This window comes from Dromiciops gliroides, chromosome 3 (genome assembly GCF_019393635.1).
Source record: "Dromiciops gliroides isolate mDroGli1 chromosome 3, mDroGli1.pri, whole genome shotgun sequence".
NCBI lineage: Eukaryota > Metazoa > Chordata > Mammalia > Microbiotheria > Microbiotheriidae > Dromiciops > Dromiciops gliroides.
In genome coordinates, this window is record NC_057863.1 from 288,002,491 (window position 1) to 288,018,784 (window position 16,294).

General features: G+C 38.6%; 1 protein-coding gene across 1 annotated transcript in view; it reads left to right on the forward strand.

The window, feature by feature from the left end:
* The window catches only part of DMD (dystrophin), a 2,325,391-nt gene that overhangs the window by 1,502,963 nt on the left and 806,134 nt on the right, over window positions 1-16,294 (forward strand). Inside the window, 1 exon segment of the mRNA XM_043994767.1 lies at window positions 8,273-8,381. Within this exon segment, the coding sequence (XP_043850702.1) occupies window positions 8,273-8,381 (109 nt within the window).

Sequence of the window (16,294 nt, forward strand, 5' to 3'; positions counted from 1 at the left end):
TGTCAATAATTTTTAATCAATCTTCTAGTGACTAACATTACTCCAGCATTCCAATGGGTCTGTAATCTTACTTGTGTAGGTAAATACTCCTATAATACAAATCACATAGTTCCATGCCTATCTATCCTATTCAGCTCTTATCCATGGCTTCCCACAAATTTGACACAGGGGGTCTACCCAGTTCATTTAAATTCAATAAGAATATATTCAGAACCTACAATATGCTAGGCGCTGGGATTTGGAAGATAAAAATAGAAACAGCACCTGCCCTGAAGTTATATCTAACTTGAAAAACACTTTAATGATTAAAAGAAAAGCAAAACTTACCACTAAATATCACCATTGGTAGCTACCATTTATATAATGGCTTACCATTTACCAAAAAAAACAGTCATTACTTCATTTAATCTTCACGCTATCTCCATAAGGTGGTACTACAAAGATTTTTATCTCCATTTTTTTAGGTGAAGAAACTGAGCTCAGAAGGCCAGATGAGATCAGGAAATCTTATCAATTCTGTAATTAGTAATTATGTCTTACATCTGTCCCCCTCCTTTCCTATGGAAAGTTTCTAGTGTAAACCTTATCTCTTCTCATCAAGACTATTGTAAAAGCTTCTACTAACCTTCCTATCCATATTCTAATCTATCCTCCACAATACCACCCGAGTAACCTCTCTAATGCATCTACTCAAAAACTTTCATTAGGTCCATGCTGTCTAACAAATAAGGTAAAATTCCTGATTTTTGCGTTTAAGATCCTTGACAAATTGTACTACTCTAAATTGCCAATTTTTATGTTACCTTAGGTGGTACAGTGCTGGGCCTGGGGTCAGGAAGACTCATCTTCCTGAGTTCCCCCATGTTCTCACAACTATCTTCAATCCCTTTGTCCCTTCAAGGCCTACATGAAGGATTATATTCTTTATGGAGGTTTCCCTAACACTGTTCATTGGAAAGTTTTCACAACCTACTGTTTTCCCATTTACTCTTGCCTAGACCTCTGCTTTTCACTGATCTCATTCTTCCTTATAGCAGTTACTTGTATACATGTAACTGTACCGCCTTCCCCTCCTACAATATACTTTGTAGGATTTGCGTGGCATCCATATTCATACCTTCCCCAAATGTATTATTTGCTCAGGGTCACAAAGTTATGACCTTGATATTCTGAGTCCAAATCTATTATACTTTCTGTTGTTCAGTGGTTTCAGTCATATCCAGGTCTTTGTGACTCCATTTGGGGTTTTCTTTTTTTTTTTTTTTTTTGCGGGGCAATTGGGGTTAAGTGACTTGCCCAGGATCACACAGCTAGTAAGTGTTAAGTGTCTGAGGTTGGATTTGAACTCAGGTACTCCTGAATCCAGGGCCGGTGCTCTATCCACTGCGCCATCTAGCTGCCCCCATTTGGGGTTTTCTTAACAAATATTCTGGTGTGGCTTGACATTTCTTTATCCAGCTCATTTTACAGATGAAGAAACTGAGACAAACAGGGTTAAGTGATTTTGTCAGGGTCACACAGCTAGTAAGTATCTGAGGTTGGATTTGAACACAGAGCTTTCTGACTCCAGGAATGGCACTCTAACCACTGTACCATCTAGCTGTCTCAGTATACTTTCTAGATGATATCATTTTTGTTCCAGAAAATGTCTTCTAGGTAATCTTTACTTGACTTTTTAACTTGGGTTCTGTGAACTTGATTTTTTCTTAAAAATACTTTGACATTATTATGATTAATAATTTTATAACTGTATTTAAATATGATTGGTTTCCTTTGTAGAAATGCACTTTGTGGTATACATTCATGACTCTCATTCTGAGGAGGAGTCCTTAACCTTAACCTTCACCATTAGAGGGGTCTAGGACACATTCATATACAAAAGCTTAAGAAACCCTATATTTCAATATTCTTGTAGGATAGATGAGAAAAGTGAGGCAGAGAAATTATAAAGTAACTTGCTAATGACAGAGGGAGTTAATAGAAAATTTATTAAACATTATGTTAATCATAGGAATATAAATACAAGCCAACAAAATAGTTCTTACCCTTAAGAACATTACATTCTAATGGGGGGAAAGCAATAATTTTGAGGATAAAAATATACATTTTAAATGTTAAAGCAAAAATATACAGTAATAACCCATAAACATTTAGGAGTGGTCAAAAATGGCATTCAAGGCTATCCACAAAGTGCAGTCTGCATTCCCCTTTCACATAGTTGGCAAATCTTTACCTCAAAGCAATACCACTTGCACAGCTTTCAAGAAACCAGAATTATCTCTGCAGAGGCATCAGAGGTGAAAATGTGATTGGATCTCAACATGCTTAAAAGCATTTTCCATCCCAAAATATTATAGACTTCCTTACCTTCTCCTTTGTTCTCATCTAGAAAGAATAGAATGTTGTTTTGTAATAACATTAATGATATATCCATTAGGTTGATTTGAATACATGTAAGATTTGCAATTTTATTACCATAAGGCATTCTCTTAAACTCCTACAGTTTGGGATTGTTCACAGCTAGTCATCCAGAATTACTGCAGGCTCAAATTTCATCAGTTTCTCATTAAGGTGGCAATGACCTTTTCCAAGTTTGGCTAGACTAGTCCTTCTCCAACAGTCTGTCATACCCTTCTCCCATCCAAGGAGATAGATAGATAGATGATAGAGATAGACAGATGGATGGAGATATCTATATATACACATATATACATATACATACACACATTTGTGTATACATATATATGTGTGTGTGTATAAAACATATATACACATACATTGATAATAAGCAGGTAAGAAAACGTCAGGGTCACTACATGAAGAGGAAGGAGACTGATTCTAATCCTTTCTTCTTTCCCTTAGGGCTTTCTCATCCTAATCAAATCACTTGATTTCACTGCTTATACTTTCTTTCAAATGGATTGACTAGTGGCCTTTCTGAAGCCAAATGATCTCTTTCAGCCACTACAAGCCCTAAAATCTGTGATTATTTTATGGTACCTTGTCAGTTTTTAGAGGGTCATACAATGAAGAGGTAGTAGGGAAATATAGTCTTCCTTTACTTAGGTATAAAAAGAATACAGTGTTAAAGAATTATATATAGCCAAAAAGTTGATGTTTGTGTAGATAGGCCTTAGTATCAGTACTTTGTTGATATATTCCATTTTACAGATGAGGAAACTCAGGCAAATAGAGGTTAAGGGACTTGCCCAGGGTCACACAGCTAGGAAGTATCTTTAATTCCAGGCCTAGTGCTCTATTCCACTGTGCCACCTTGCTGTCCCTATATAATCCTCTATAAATATGTATATTTATTCCTGCTCTTTATTGCAAAAATGACTATCTGTAATTTATAGTATAAGCAGAAATGAAAAAGAAGAGCTAAACTGTTTATGTTTTGCCCTTTTCCTTAACACTTAAATTAGCTTTCCTCTAACTCCTATCAGCAGTTCCCAGTTGACTACCACAGTCCTCTAAAAAACTAGACCCAGAAAACAAAACATATAGTTCCCAAATGACTCCCATAGACAAAACAACAATATAGAAAATATTCTAGTTATAAGAGTAGGAAAAGGGAATGAAGATAATGTGTGAACCTATTGAGTTCAAAGATTGCATTTCCTTGGTGTTTCATTGTACAGGGACTGGTATAACCGTCATTTTATCTCTAATTCCTTCAGACTAGGAGTGTGGCTTCTAGTAATATACTCATTATAAGAAAATTTCACTGCATTAGTAACATCTGTACATACTAGAACAGTTCAAGGCATTTGCTGATCAGTCATTTCAGTCATGTCTGACCCTTTCTTACCCCATTTGGGGTTCTCTTGGCAAAGATCCTGGAGTGCTTTGCCCTTTCTTTCTCCAGCTCATTTTACAGACAAGGAAACCAAGGCAAATAGGGTTAAATGACTTGCCCAAGATCACACAGCTATTAAGTGTCTGGGGCTGGATTTGAACTCAGAAAGACTCATTTTCCTGATTCTTGGCACTCTTTCCACTGTGCCACCTAGCTGCTTTTACCTATGTATAAATGGTGGCCTAACCCAGTGTCAGTAGAACACACATCTGACTTTTATTTTGTTTTGTTTCGTTTATAAAAAAGCTTGGGCCATGCTCAAAGAGGATGTCCTCTTACTTGAGAGTTGAGGTTGGGGCACAATGATAGCCTTACAAGTCACTAGATATGTAGCAAAGTTTTACTTTGCTCAAACATGGCAAACATATGCAACAAGTATACAATGGCACGTTGCTGGCCTATGCCCATTTCCTTCTGAAATTCAGTAACGAGAGTGTACTTGGGCATCAAGTCTGATAATCTTCAAATCCCAGTGGCTGAGAGTTTTTTTGACCTAGACTAAGAGAAAGATGCAACAAGGGAGTCAAGGTTAATGAGGTCTCAGGGCAGCTTTGTTTTATCACAATTAGTCATGGGATTTGGCCAGTTACACTCTCATGCCCCAACCCTTTGTGGCCAGTAGTACCCCACCAGCACCACCACCAAAAACATATTTTTCTTCTAGTTAGCATAACTAACTAGTAGTGCAAACTAACTAAAGTACCAGGGGATAAAACCACTAACATTCACTTCATGTTCTAAGTATCTGGACCACCTAGAGAGCTGAGAGCTGTTGTTTCCATATATCCCAATATGAGTAAACGAGGCATTGTTTAGGGAGATGAAGGAAAATAGGTACATTAATGCACTATTGGTGGAGTTGTGAACTGGTCCAACCATTTTGGAGAACAACTGGCAATTGCACCCAAAGGGCTATAAACTATGCTTACCATCTGATGCAGAAATGCCATTTCTAGGTCCATATCCCAAAGAGATCAAGAGAAAAGGAAAAAGACCTTTATGTAGAAAAATATTTATAGTATCTCTTTTTGTGGTAGCAAAGAATTATAAATTGAAGGGATGTGTATCAGTTGGGGAATGGCTGAAAAAGTTGTGGAATATGATTGTGATGCAGTACTATTTTGCTATAAGAAATGATAAGGGTGATGATTTCAGAAAATAAAATTAAAAAAAAATTAAAACATCCTAAGACCTAGATGAACTCTTACAAGTTGAAGTGAGAAGAACCAGCAGATTATTGCACATAGTAACAACATTCTGGTAAAGATGATCAGCTGTGAAAGACTTGACTGCTGTGATCAATGAATTGATCCAAGTTAATTCCAAATGTTATCTACAATCAGTAAAAAACAATTAATTCAAATTGAAGTATGTTTTTCTCACTTTTTTGGCCTTATCGTGTGATGTGCTAATATGGAAATTATTTTACATGTTGCAATATCCAACTCTAACTTTTTTTGTTTACCTAATTCTACCCTGTTGTCATTGTTGTTGTTCCACTGTGTCTAACTCATCTTGACCCCATTTGGAGTTTACTTGGCAAAGATACTGAAGTTGTTTGTTATTTTCCTCTCCAACTCTTCTATAGATGAGAAAATTGTGGTAAACAGTGTTAAGTGACATGTCCAAGGTCACACAGCTAGTTTCTCCGAGGTCAGATTTGAATTCAAGTCTTCCCGACTCAAAGCTTGGCATTCTATTCATTATACCACCTAGCCATCAAGGAGCACTAGCACCTCTGATTTGAGCTTGCTAAGTGCTTTTCAGGGCAGCTCATACACTTTTGGTACACCTGGCATTTATTTCTCACTTGTGGTTCCAAGATGCTGTAGCATACTTAATGGCTGTACCCGGTTTCTGTCTGGGCAAATGGGCTAAACCAGTTTGAGAGTAAGCAGTAGACCTCACACCTATCAGTGACTAAGAGGGGCAACCACCCCAAGCATGGGAAGACTTCCCCCAGCAGAATGGGCAGACACAATTTGTTCCAATGTCCATGAAGGTGGCTGAATCAGGTGCTGTGGAAAGCTTAGAGCTTGCAGTTATTGAAAACGCCAAGGTTCTCCGCTGCATCCTGGGCTATTGCCAGTCATCTTGACTTTGGTCTTGCCGCCAGACTTTGATGACTTTGGAAGAAAGAGTGAGGCTGATGACTTTGTGCAACTCTGCCTCACTTAATGTCCAATTCATACATAAGTCAAGGCATCATTCCATGATGTCATTGGTCCTCTTCCAAAACAAAAAACAATGTGTTTGGCATGATTTCACATGTGTAATTGATATCTTTTGCTTGCCTTCACAGTAGGTAGGACAGAAGTAGTAGGGAGGGACAGAATTTGGAACTCAAAATTTAAAAAGAAAAGAATGCTAAAAAAAAATAAATAATAAGTTGGGAAGGGGGTGTTTGTTTTTAAATAGGCAGTGTTGGAGCAGCTAGGTGGTGCAGTGGATAAAGCACAGGCCCTGAATTCAGGAGCACCTGAGTTCAAATCTGCCCTCAGACACTTGACACTTACTAGCTGTGTAACCCAGGGCAAGTCACTTAATCCTCATTGCCCCACAAAACAAACAAACAAAAAGTAAAGAAGCAGTGTTTAATATCTAGAAAGTCAGCTTAGAAGTTCTGAAGGCCTGTGTTCAAATCCTGGACAGACATATATTCTCTTTGCAACCTTTGGTAAATTATTTAACCTATTATTACCCCAGAGAATTCTCCAAGATTAAAGCTTTATAATTAGAACTGTTGCTGAGGGGCAGCTAGGTGGTACAGTGGATGGAGCACTGGCCCTGGAGTCAGGAGTACCTGAGTTCAAATCCAGCCTCAGACACTTAACACTTACTAGTTGTGTGACCCTGGGCAAGTCACTTAACCCCAATTGCCTCACCAAAAAATAAATAAATAAATAAATAAAAAATAACTGTTGTTGAATTGCATTAGAAGTTTCTTTACCTATACCACAGAAAAACAAGTCTATTCCCTTTAAAATAATATAGCATAGTAATTAATAGTACAACATAGTATACTATAGCTTAATAAAATATTATACCATATAATTTAGTGACATATACTTAATGAATCTGTTATTTTATTAGTATTGATGCTCGAGTACATTATCACAGTCTATCCAGGTCTTTCCATCCTGTCATATTCTTGCCTATGGTACTTTCACAAATCCTTTATTGAGTTTCTACCTAGTGTGCTAGTGACTTCCTTTTGGTTCTTTCAGCATTTTAGGTACACCTGTACAATACTTGACTTCACCATCTGTTATTCTTTATGCTTATTATGTAATTGGTCCCACGAAATCTCCAGTTTTACATCTCTCTGGTGTTTCTTTTATATGTATGTTACTTTTTATGCATATATCATCACTGGTAATCTACTGTTCACTTGTACCAACTCTGGTTCTTTGCATTACCCTTTGGGCCAACTATAATTTTGACTGTTTTGAGATTATAGTAGTCCAGAATCCATAGCCATGATAGCATGGCAGGAGAACACTGATGTTAAAAAGCTAGGATTTGGCAGCAGGAAGTAGCTCAGAGTCATCGAAAGCAATCTCTGTTCCTCATTAGTGACTGTGGAATGACCATGTTCAGATTGGTAATACCTCAGTATATAATATATCATATTTAAAAAGTAGAGATGGCACTCAACAAAATGAAATTGATTTTTAAAAAATATCTGGAAATGAAAAATACACATAGAGAAAATCTTTGCTGGAAATGACATAATTTAAAAACACTCAGGGGGTCAATTTTCAAGATATTACCCCAAAACAGGGAAGATACCCAAAAATGGCAAAAAATTTAAAAGGATTATACATAATAATACATATATCATATATATGCTTATGTGTGTGTGTGTATATATATATATATAGGTAGATATATAGATATATGTTTTCATTATCAAAATACCTGCCTTTTTAAATTTTGCTGTAGTACCATTTGAGATGTAATGGATACAGATTTAGAAAAACATGGGTTCAAACTCTGCCTCTGAAAAATGATGTCTATATGACCCCTAGGCAAGTCAATTAACCTTGCAGTACTTCTAGCAACTTTTTTTGAATCGTAGAACAGTTTCTTAAATTAATTAAATAACAAGCTCAAACCCAAAAAAGAACATTCTGAATAATAGCAAATCATTATTCTAACTTTTTTTCTAAGTTAAACTGTATTTAAAAAAATGCCTTGACTCCAATGGATACTGAATGATGATTTGTAGAAGCAATGAATGATTAAATTTTGTACAATACCTCTCAATGGATGAAATATATCCAAGGACAATTAATATTAAACAAAAATGTATAAATAAAATAATTTAGTCCAAAGCAATGAATAAAATGATGTAAAAAATGTCTTTAAGGTGTTTATCTAATAAGTAAAATGCATTCTTTTCTGTTAAAGAGAAAATTAGAAGACTTGAACTCAGACTGGAACTCGGTAAATCATTTACTTGAAGAGATAAGGGGAAAGCCAAAAGGACTAACATCTGGACCTACTGTTCCTGGTGTCTGTAAGTACACTATAGTGAATTATCATTGATGTTAGCAAATAAACTAGAAGTATAATGATTCTGCAAGTAAATATGAAATGGAAAAAATATATCCAGTTTTGACTAATGGTACATGTGAGATTAGCTTCTTAAAATAACATTATATCTTATCTAAATATGGTGGATTTTTAAAAATAGTATTTATTTTGTTGAAGTTTTGATAAGAAACAGATGTCACAAAAGTATTTTTTAAAACAATTAATATATTACCCAATTGAAAAATGGCCAAAGGTTATGAACAGGCAGTTTTCTGATGAAGAACTCAAAGCTATCTATTGGCATATGAAAAAATGCTCTAAATCACTATTGATTAGAGAAATACAAATTAAAAAAACTCTGAGGTACCATCTCACACCTATCAGATTGGCTAATATGGCAAAAAAGGAAAATAATAAATTTTGGAGAAGGTGCAGAAAAATTGGAACACTAATGCATTGTTGGTGGAGCTGTGAACTGATCCAACCATTCTGGAGAGCAATTTGGAACTATGCCCAAAGGGCTATAAAGCTGTGCATACCCTTTGACTCAGCAATACCACTATTAGGACTTTTCCCCAAAGAGATCATAAAAAAGGGAAAAGGACCCACATGTACAAAAATATTTATAGTTGCTCTTTTTGTGGTGGCAAGGAATTGGAAATTGAGGGAATGCCCATCAACTGGGGAATGGCTGAACAAGTTGTGGTATATGAATGTAATGGAATACTATTGTGCTGTAAGAAACAATGAGCAGGCAGATTTCAGAGAAACCTGGAAGCACTTATATGAACTGATGCTGAGTGAGATGAGCAGAACCAGGAGAACATTGTACACAGTATCAACAACATTTTGTGTTGATCAACTGCGATATACTTGACCCTTCTCAGCAGTGCAATGGTTCAAGATAGTTCCAAAGGACTACTGATGGAAAAATGCTCTCCAAGTCCAGAGAAAAGAACTGTGGGATCTAGATGCAGATTAAACCACACTATTTCTACTTTTTATTTTCTTTTTTGAGCTTTTTCCCTTTTACTCTGATTCTTCTTTCACAGCATGACTAATGAAAAAAATATGTTTAATGTGATTGTACATATATAACCTATATCATATTGCTTGCTGTCTTGGGGAGGGGGGGAAGGAGAGGAGGGAGGGAGAAAAATTTGAAACTGGAAATTTTATAAAAACAAATGTTGAAAACTATCTATACATGTAACTAGAAAATAATAAAATACTTTTGTGATTAAAAAATAATATTAGGAAAACCTAAAGAGAAATTAAAAAAAAAATTTGAGAGCAAGAGTGAGAAATAAAAAGGAAGAGAGGGAGGAAGGGAAGGAGAGAGAGACAGAGACAGAGAGAGAGAATTGAGGAAGAAGAGGAGGAGGAGAAGAAGCAAATTGGCCAAGCCAATTTGGAAGAAAAAAAGCTATTTTCTAATCTTTTCTTCAGGAAATAAAAAAAAGCTTCATATAGCCCATTTTTATTTGGCATTCAATCCATTCACTGGATAGAGGATTTGAATACAATAGTGGCTTTGGTTCACCAGGGGAAAGAAGCATTAATATAATGGGAGGGTTTTTGAGGGATGGGGGAAGAGGGGGAAGGGAGGAAATGAAAACAAAATTAACTTTGACAATTAGGCAGAAATAACATCTTGATCTTGCCATGGCTTGTCTTCAAAGATCAAAAACATGATTAGAAGTATTATGAGTCATTGGATAGATTGTTTTTTGTCTTTCATTGCTAATATTCTAAATTAGCTGGGGGGGGGGGTGGGCAGGGTTTATGGCTATGGTAGCCAGAAAACATTTTAGAAGGTACAAACACTACTTGAATTAAAACCCACTCTTTAACTTTGGGACTATATATATTTTGGTTGTTTTCCTCGGGCTTTCTGAACATTCAGAGCTATCTTCAGTGACATAGGAGGACCGGACATGATGTGCAAGCATTATGATTTTTTTTGTCAGTCTGAGGCACTAAACTTGCTATGTCAGGATCTGTATTCAGCTGATTATGTCAGGTCCATTTCTTTTTATGAGCTGCAAATTTGTGTTTCCTCAGCACATATGCATTCATTTTGTACTATGTTGTTGTCCACTTGAATTTCTTCTCTAGTTGGATAATATTTATAAGCCAGTTCCCAGCTTATGAATGGGTTGTGCTCCAGAAGTTCATATCCCAAACAATTGTTGGGATTTCTTAAGATAGTTTACTAAAATAGTAGTTTGCTTCATAAGGAAACTGAGGCCCAGAGGAACAATTTAACTTGTGCAAGTCACACAGCTAATCATTTGTAGATCCAATACTAAAACACCCAATCTCATGGTTCCGCTTGTGACTTTCTTCCTCCAAAATTTAATTTTGATAAAAATAGATTTATCTGGAATTCTAGCAACTACACATCTCTATTAGTTGGCATGTCACAGCTAAAGTGTAATAACAATTTATGTCATAATCATAACCCTAAGGCATTGCAAGAATTTGAAGTGTTTCCTCGGTTATTAAAGAAAGATTAAATTATATTCAGAATTGTTTTTGATAGCAAGTGAATGTTATTATAATTGTTTTAATTTGGTAACTCAATATATTATAGATGATAACTTCTAACATTATATAGTGTAAAGAGCAATGTCCTAAGTGTCAAAAGACCTTGTTATAAAGTTCAGTTTCTGGGCAGGGTCATGGATGCATCACTTGATACCTAAGCTTTATTTTTCTCATATATAAAATGGAAATAACAATATGTACGTTATTGACCTAAAAGGATTCTCATGAGGAACATGCTTCATAAGCTCTAAAAAAAGTGTCATTGCTACTTTTGTACTTCAAAAAATATGATATTGGGCAGCTAGGTGGCACAGTGGATAAAGCACTGGCCCTGGATTCAGGAGGACCTGAGTTCAGATCCAGCCTTGGACACTTGACACTTACTAGCTGTGTGACCCTGGGCAAGTCACTTAACCCTCATTGCCGGACAAAAATAATAATAATAATAATAAATGATACTGAAGAGGCTATGCATATACATTGATGCTTAGCAAATGCCTTTCTATGCCTTAGCAGGAAGTCTTCATAAGTTTCTGTAGGTGAAAAAATTTCTACCTGGTAGCCAATATTATCTTTCTGGTGAAGAACTTCTGGAGTTTAGCTAATCCAGTCCTTGGAGGCTGAATCTCAGTGTCTTGGATAGCATAAGTGCAGATTGTTTAAGGAATCAAGATATTTTCACACCCTAAATAGACATTTACTGAAGTATATGCTATTTCCTAAAATTTAACTTTAAATGGATAGTTGGTATTAGGTGAGCTCTATTTGCGTGTCCTGGTTTACTGCAGCTGCCAGAATGTCGGTCAGCCGGAGTTCTGCTGGTAGCAAATGTGGTGATGGCTGCTGCTATTATAGAAGCTTGGTCTATGGAGAGGGCATGAGCCATCTTTTCTCTCTCTTTGGCTACTGCAAGGTCCCTGTTATTAAAAATCTTAAAAGCAATGTCAAGGAGTTGTGAGGATGGGATCTGGGGACCCCAGTCTAACTTCTGGAGTTCTCTCCTAATGTCAGGAGCAGACTGGCTGATAAAATGAATATTGAGGACAGTTATTCCTACATCTCTTTGGGGGTCTAGGTTAGTATATTTCTTCAGAGAGTCTGCTAAGTGGCTCATGAAGACAGCAGGATTTTCATCAGACCCCTGTGTTATCTCCCTCACCTTTCCATAATTGACTTGTTTCTTAACCCCCCTTCTCATTCCCTCAACTAGGCAGGTGACCATGTGATTTCTATGAGCCCTGTCTTCCCTGTTATCATAGTTTCATCTCGGTTCTATGACCGGGACAGCTGTAAATCCAGGGACCCCAACCCAATTTCCAACCTGCGAGTGTTCATCCCCAACTTGTACCGCCAGGTCCCAAATCTGTTTTTTCTCGTCAGGGGTACAACAGCTGGCAAGATAATTTGCAAATCAGTCCAGGAAAGGTCAAACTCCAGTGTCACAGACTTAAAGCCATCTATGAACTTTGTGGGGTTCTCTGAGTAACTCCCCAATTTCTCTTTAATCTGAGATAACCTGCTTATAGAAAAAGGGGCATGCCTTAATGTTGTGCCCTTCCCAATGGGAAATTCCCTTAATGGAAGCAGGGAAGCAGTGGGAGACGCTGGTAAGGACCTGGGTTGGGGAGATAGCTCAGGTGGAGACAGAGGATTGGGCGCAGGGCCCAGTGGGGGAGGGGTGACAGCCTTTGGCTATGGAGTAGGTGAGGGAGGGAAAACAGTCTTTGGCTGCAGTGTGGGTGGAGATGGGGAAAGGGAGATAGCCGCAGGTGACTGCAGATTAGGTAAAGCAGATGGGGTCGGCTGAATGGAAAAAAAAACAGGAGAAATGGGAACATATTGGAGTTCCCCCAGATTGTAAATGGGGTAGAGCAGGATAGAAGGAGACTGATATCCACTCCCCGTGTGGCACAGGGAATTGGTTCTGAGATCAGCCGGTGGGCAAGGAGAGGTCTCAGTCATAGAGTGATATGACTGTGGTTGACCCATAGGTATGGAAGCAGGCCGAGAAGGAGTGGAACGAGAAACAGGTAGGGAATGAGTTTGAGGAGGAGGGGAGGCTGAGGTCTCAGAGGAGGTGTTAGCTAATTGCTTGGACTTGCGGTGATTCTCAACCGGCAAGGGGACCTCATCCTTCCCCTTTGACTTCTGGCTCAAACTCAGAAAAGCCGATATGTATGGAATCTCTGTCCATCTCCCTTCACGCTTGCAAAACTTGTCCAATTGAAAAATGGTATTATAATTAAGGGTGCCGTGTACTGGCCAATTTCCTTCACTTCCTAGAGGATAATGTGGCCATAAATTGTTACAAAAATGTATCATACATCTCTTTCTTAGGTTTTTAAGTTCCAGTCTAGTCCAATCTCTTAGAATGCACCCCAGAGGTGATTTTTTCGGAACGCTCCCTTTCTGTCCCATAACTACTGTCTAAGGAGAATAGTCTGAACCAAGAGCAGAGAGCTGGTAAGGGATAGACACATAAGCATAAATGTTCTTACCCAGAAACATGTAGTCTGAGGGTCTGAGCGTGGTTCGGACATCTAGGAGTCCCAGGCTGCTCTCTGCTGTCGTGCAGACACCGGCCGTCTCTACCTCTCTGTGACTCAAACGGGAGGTTGAGTCCGGTGGGAGAGGGAGAAGGAGAAACCCAGAAGGTAGGGTCTTACCTTCAGGTTGTGTGCCAAGCGTGGTCCAGACGTCCGTCTGAGCTTTCGGCAAGAGAGGGAGACCCAGGCTTCCCTCCGCTGTTGCGTGCAAAAGCTGATCCTCTCTCTACCTCTCTGTGACTCAAACGGGAAGTTGAGTCAGGCAGGGAGGGAGAAAGGAAACCCAGAAGGGAGGTTCCCACCCCCCCCCCTCAGTTTTGTGTGCTAAGAGGAAAGAGAAAATTCCCGTGTCCCTGTTCGGGTGCCAAATGATATGGTGGGCAATGGGGTACAGGTTAGATCAGGGGTTGGGGTTCTTAGGAATTCCTCTTTAAAGAATTACACCCTCTTGCACACAAAAGTAGTTAGAATAAGGTGATAGTTTATTTAGGAGCAGGGGAAGGGAAGGGTGGGGGGGAGGAAAACCATGAAAGAAATCCTTGGACTTTTCATGGGGAGATTGGCATAAAGCACATGGCTCAAAGGTACCAAATCTCCTCCAACAGGAGACTGGAAGGTACTTTTATAGAGGACTGATGGGGGGGGGTGGACCATCTGCCCGTGAAAAGTTCCTTTAGTGAGAGAGGACCATCCCCCACTGGTGGTAGCTGGGGGAATTGGGTGAGGAGTGGAGGACCATCCCCCACTGGTAGTGACTGGAGGAGTTGGGTGAGGGGTGGCTACAGATCCCTGTTCAGAACATGAAGGCCGCAGCCACACCCAAACTTATCTCCCCTGGGTAAGGGAGACCAGAATGAAGGGTAGGATTCCGAAGCTAGCTCAGTCCAATTTGGTTCAGCTTATCTCTCTAGCCATTATCTGTCCTCTGGTTTAGTTTCTCAAGGAGAAGGTTCCTTGATGTGCCCCAGAGAACTTCTGGGGTGCTCTGCGCCCCATGACATTGGGTCCACAATATATTGTCTAGGGAAAAAACGGAATTAGGAAATAGTACCCTACTACATATTAGAATTCGAATACAACTGTCATTGAAAGGAAAACAAAATATCACAAAAATGTCTTCACCCTGGTGAGTGACTTGTAAACTCTAGATTCAATTCCTTCATGCTGCTTCATTCTGAGAGTAGAAGATTCTGATTCTTCTTCCCCTTTGCAAAATCAGGTGCATAAACAATTCCTAATTCTGATGCTGCCAACCATCACTCACATATTTACATTAGAGAGAGAAAAGAGAATTTCTGAATACAGTAATCTCTACAGCTGCCTCCCATTTGCCTTTAATTCTTTTCATTTTATTGAATGAATGGATGACTCAACCTGCATTTAAAATCCTTAGCATGTGCAAAGCACTGTGCTATAGGCAGCAAAAAAGCAGAAGACAACTCAGTCCCTGCTCTATAAAGATTCTTACATCTTGCTGGTATCAAGGAAACATGCACATATAGTGTCTCTCTGTCTCTGTCTGTTGGTTTGTCTGTCTCTGTCTCTGTCTCACACACACACACACACACACACACACACACACACACACACACACACAAAGGAGGAGTCAGGGAGCCCCTGACTAGTTTACACGGAAATGGATTTCCAGGAGTCCTTTCCTAAGGACTTCCAACACCCTGGTAGAATGACTAAGGGACCAGAGGAAATCTTCTCTGTTCCATGAGACTGCCCTTTGGGATTTCCCATACATCCTCCATTTTCTCTCCTATCCTTTCCACTCCATTGTTACAGAACCAGGAAATGCAAAAGATTACCACTAGAGAGAGCTGCCAGCTCAAGTCTCTGCTTCTTACCCTGGGGTCATTAGATCAGAGACTTAGAAGTAGAAAGGACCTCTCTTTAAACCATACTTAGGGGTTGCCTCCTGCAAAATTTAATTTTTACAAAAATGAGTTTATCTGGCATTCTAACATTAGACATCTCTGTAAATTGGCTTGTCGCAGCTACAATGTTATATACCCTGTGGGTTGATTTTGATAAAAATGGACTTATCCGGCATCCTTACAAGTGGGAGACAATACAGTATAAACTGAATGTAGATAATATATACACCTGACTGGGAATTAAGAGACTGGGAGTTCTAGTCCTGACTCTGCAAGTTATTAGCTGTGTGACTTTGGACAGCCTGAACTGTTCTGTGGGCTTCAGTGTCTTCATCTTTAAAATGAGTGTTTAGTAATAGATCAGGTACTCCAAGGATTCACTGATAGATTTCAAGGATCTATAAACTTAGATGGGGGGAGGGGATTCCATCTGCATTTAAATATTATTGGTTTTCTTTGTAAACCTAGATACTATATGAATTTAAAATATTCTGAGAAGGGTCTTCACTAGACTTCACTAGGCTTCACTAGACTGTCTAAGGAGGGTCCATCTCTCTCTCTCTCTCTCTCTCTCTCTCTCTCTCTCTCTCTCTCTCTCTCTCTCTCTCTCTTTCACACGCACACACAAATACACACACACACACACACACACACACAGAAATGGCTAAGTACCCCTAGAGTAAATTATTTCCCTTGGCCTTTTGTCAAGCAGTAGTCAGTCAGTAAGTCAGTCAGTGAATAAGTATTTATTATAGATCAGTTCTGACCTTCTCTGATTTGAAGTTTTTCATTGAAGTATAATGAAATTGAGAACAAAGGCAACATGAAAAACTTCTCTCACACTCACGGCACACGAGGCAAAGCTTCAGTTCTTGAAACTAATAAATGTGTACTGTACCTAAAGCTGTCTACATTTC